This window comes from Aplysia californica, unplaced genomic scaffold (genome assembly GCF_000002075.1).
Source record: "Aplysia californica isolate F4 #8 unplaced genomic scaffold, AplCal3.0 scaffold00020, whole genome shotgun sequence".
Lineage (NCBI taxonomy): Eukaryota > Metazoa > Mollusca > Gastropoda > Aplysiida > Aplysiidae > Aplysia > Aplysia californica.
In genome coordinates, this window is record NW_004797290.1 from 209,243 (window position 1) to 213,689 (window position 4,447).

General features: G+C 37.1%; 1 protein-coding gene across 1 annotated transcript; it reads left to right on the plus strand.

The window, feature by feature from the left end:
- The first annotated feature begins 781 nt into the window (after positions 1–781).
- Positions 782–1,381, plus strand: LOC101854920. The gene has a single exon (XM_005090699.1). The coding sequence runs from the start codon at positions 782–784 to the stop codon at positions 1,379–1,381; it is 600 nt and encodes a 199-aa protein (XP_005090756.1).
- Positions 1,382–4,447: the final 3,066 nt, after the last annotated feature.

Genomic DNA, 4,447 nt, shown 5'->3' on the forward strand with positions numbered 1-4,447 from the left:
TATACTCAATACAAAATTTCGTAAAGTTGGGATCTTGGACATCTTGAATAGGAAAAAGTTAGTAGAGATGGATAACTGACCTACCCCTCATTCATCTGAATTCGATTACATATTCATCCATGTAACTCACTCGTGAATTGATCGATTTTATCTGCCACCTGTATAAAGTTAGATTATGGTATGAATAACAAGCCCTGAAAATTTCATTGGAATAAAAAAAAAAAAAAAAAGTAGATTAGAAAAAAACATCAACAATTGACGTTTTGCGAAATGAAAGTTTTTGGACAGAAAATCTGAAAGATGATGAGTGTAACACAAAGAGTAAGCACTTTATTTTTAGATTTACAAATGATTGGAGTATTATAATATGTAAAAAGTGCGGATACCATTAACTGACCAAAAATCGTCACTTTATAACCACAGTCCCCCCTCCCCCCCCCAAGCAGAAGAACCTTTGCGAATCATGTATTTTGGCCTCTGTGTGGGTGGTTCACAGGTGCTGAGCTGTGCTCCTTCTTTCTTACCAAACATTTATCGTCCCATTCTCTCCCCCTTCTTTTCTCTGTACGTTGCTCTCTATTAAAACCTTTAATCTTCGGCATTTAATACATGTATGATACGACCTATTTATGTTGCATGTGCCGTAAAACTCTTACTAGAATTATTATTACATATTTCTTTAAAAATCATTCATTTATTATTTCACAGAATCACCAGCTTCATCACTGCGTTCATTACCTTTGAGAGATGTCTCTGTATCGCTCTACCGCTCAAAGTCAAAATGATAATGACCCCGCGGAGAACGAAAATCATCATTATCTTCATCTTTGCTCTCATGTTCAGCGTTTTCGCTCCTTTCTACTACGTCAATCGCCTGGTGTGGGCTTTTGACGAAGCTCGGAACGCCACCATTCTGAAGATTCAGTACACGAAGGAAAAGGAAATCGTGGAGACGGTAACATTTTTCATACACAGCGTGACCTTTTCGATATTTTCCTTCGTCTTCGTCATCTTATGCACCGTCGTTCTCATCGTCAAACTCAACAGTAAAACAAAATGGCGGAAAGCCACGGCTGCTAAGGGAGCTAATACAGCGGAAGGAGTAGGGGTCAAGGACAAAATGGTCGTCAAAATGGTGACCTTTATTTCTAGTATCTTCATCATCTGCTTCGTGCCCGGCACGTTAATATTTCTCTTTATGGCTTTAGAACCAGAATTCAGTCACGGCGGTAGATATAAAAATATCTACTTTGTGGTTTGGTCCTTCTCTTTTGTAATGGAAACTGTCAACTCCAGTGTCAACATTTTCGTGTATCTGAAAATGAGTTCAAAATACAGAGCAGTCTTCATGAAAACATTTCTCAGAAAAGAAGAAAAATAGTGAAATCCAGACCTGTGGTTGGTGATTCCACTGCGAAAGGATAATACGTTTTCATAGTGTTTTAATGAGGGAAAAGTCTCAGAAGATTTAACAAGTCGCTGCCTTAGTATTACAGAGTTTTCTCTGACATTTTTGGCCGTTTTAAGTTACCAAGACCATACGGACAGAAACCAAAATTTATGATCAATTCAAAATCAAAAGATTATTCATAGTTATTAGATATTCACAGAATTACGTTCGAAAAGGTTGACATGTTTTGAAACTCAATTTTGTTGTTGTTGTCAAATGACTCAAAACTAAATACCCAGCATATTATAGAACTGTGTAATTCTATGGTAGCAAAAAAAGCTCATGTATCTGTGAAGAGGAGCAATTTCCATAGGCTTGTCGTTGAATCAATTGTCTTTAAAATATGTTCATCATTTCATTTATTAATAAAGTAATTTAAATTGGAACTTTCACTTTTTTGTTCCCAATTTTTGCGTTCTTGATTTGGACAAAGGTTCTGTATCATGTCTTGCTGTTTCTACTTGACTGTTTTTGAATGTGACTATTTTACGTTGTTCTCGACAAAATTTAGATTAATTTAGGAGGCTGGCAACTTCTTTTTTTCCCATCAGGGCCAATAATAGGGATACAGCGTCCTCGCAAATAATGATAGGCATTTGATAATGAGATCCTTCCACCAGCTGGATTTGAACTCGCAACTTCTGTGTGTGACGGCAAACAAGCCAGGCCATTTCAAGACAGATTCAGATAAGAAATAAGATTTAATCTGCCTTCATTGGAGGAAAATATCAGGGTGCAAGGGAAAACTACTGTTTCAACCAAGCACTTCCTATAATGGTATATTTTAGCACATAATCGTACTTCTAACCTATGTAAAATATAAATACCGACATTGTACGCGTTCACAAAAATTCTGACGAGTAAAAATAATTATTGAGAGAGCACCTTAACCACATGACGAAAAATCTCCTAACTACTGACTCAGACAAATATGATGCCCGACCTTTATTCAGGGCGTATTATAATGTTCTGCTATTATAAGAGGGGGGGGGGGCGAAAATGTATCCCCTTCCCCACCCCTCCCCCCTTAAAATTGACATGCATGGGTCGGATCGTGAAAAACTAGGGCAAAAGTTGGGACGACAAGATTGGAAAATAAGTGATGGTACAGTGTTTTGTTTTGTTTTTTTTTTTTTTTTAAAAAGTGTTTTACGACGCTCACAACTGCATAGGATCATAATATGAGCACGTGTGACAAGTTAAAGATTTTCAGTTGGTAGGATAAAAGTAAGGAAATTTTGAATTTTGGCCCGGTGGAGGCCGCAGCCTACTGTTATCGATTTTGGACCACCAAGGGATTTTTAACGTGGGCCACTTGCACACGGGACCTCCAAGATTTTACGCAGTTATCCAAGAAGGCTAGGTGTAAATCTCACCTACCATAGATCAGGGTTGTGGCTGAAACACAGTAGTAAGAAAGAGCCAATGAGTAGCAGTAGAAAGGCTGCAGAAAGAGTCAGGAGCCCAGAGGAGGGGTCAAAGGAGTTGAGGTGATGGGAGCAAAAAGTGGAGACGAAATCAGACGATAGAACATTGTTAGAGAGCAGGAAAGGATGTGAAAGGAGAAAATATTAGATACGGTATGAAAATGTTCAGTCGCAATCCGGATTCGAACCCGGGACCTTTAAGTGAAAGGCGTACACCCTAACCTCTAGACCACGAGAGCCCCCCTATTATGGCACAAAAACACGTGACATTGCAATACGTGTCAACGTGACAATGTCAGCTTTAATTGTTGCATCATTCTATTTTGTCTATTATTATTACTAATAATTATTTCTGAAACAAGGATAGTTGCGATACAGTAAACATTTTACGGCATTTGCAAGACAAAAAAGGCCATATTATTATCATTTAAGCCCAAGATTAGAGGTGTTACTGGAGAGATAAGAACGATTGAGATGTTTGATAGGAGAAGCTCCCCTTCTTCCCCATCACATCACACTGAAGTCCGGCATCTCTCCTTATTCTTATCATCCATCTCAAAATGTTGCCCTTTCTAGTCATCCTATTTAGGTCAGTGTCAGTTTGGAATATATTGTATCTTTTGTTTAAAAGACTGACATATTATTTTCAAAATCAGTTATGCACAGACTTGATGGTCCTGGTTAAGGTATTATAAATGACGTTGAGGTTTTAGTACGTCATTTGTGCAGTCAAGTGCACTTTTGATGTGAGTTCAGGGAAAATTCTTACACTTTTGGGTATCATGACTCTCCATATTACATTATATTGGCGCGGGCATACTTTTGTCATACATTATAGAGGTACAAAGTTGATATTTTTACAAACTACACAAAATATAGGGTATATTAAGTACTCTCACACTGCAAGAGGATAGTTTATTATACTATCCCGGATCGTGGCTCATGACTCGTAATTTCCCACCGAATCGCTCAATCTGAGACACTTGGAACGTAACAACATCATATGAACAACACCGCATCAATAAAACACGTCTATTACAAGTTGCAGCTACGCCTTTTTTTTTTTAATAAGGCCAATTTTCGGAGGAAAATAATATATATCAACAGCCTCTGAAATCTCGCAGCACTAAAACCCAATACCCTTAGAATTCAGGTTGAAAAAACGAAAGAAAACAACAACAAACAAAAACAAACAAGCAAACAAAAAAACAACAACGAAAGAAAAACAAACGAACAGACGAACAAGCAAACAAATAAACAAACAAAGACGAATTAAAAACCAAAACAAAAAAACAAACAAAAACACCCCCCCCCCCCATGTCTTATTGTCATAATTACTTTTTAACTATTACATAACAGGTAAGTGACGTAATGTTCTTTATCTAAATCTACCTCTGCGCTATAATAGCAAAGACTCAGTTGACAATACCACAATGCAGAATTGAAATGATGAGAAAGTAAGAACTATATATTCCCAATATTATTTCTAAAATTTATGTAATAATATATACATATTATTCACAAAGTTGCAGCACTTTTTGTGTAGTAAGATAAGCATGATAATCGTTAC

Excerpts from the sequence above, each read along its gene's own strand:
- LOC101854920 (XM_005090699.1), top strand. The coding sequence starts at position 782 with ATGATAATGACCCCGCGGAGAACGAAAATCATCATTATCTTCATCTTT.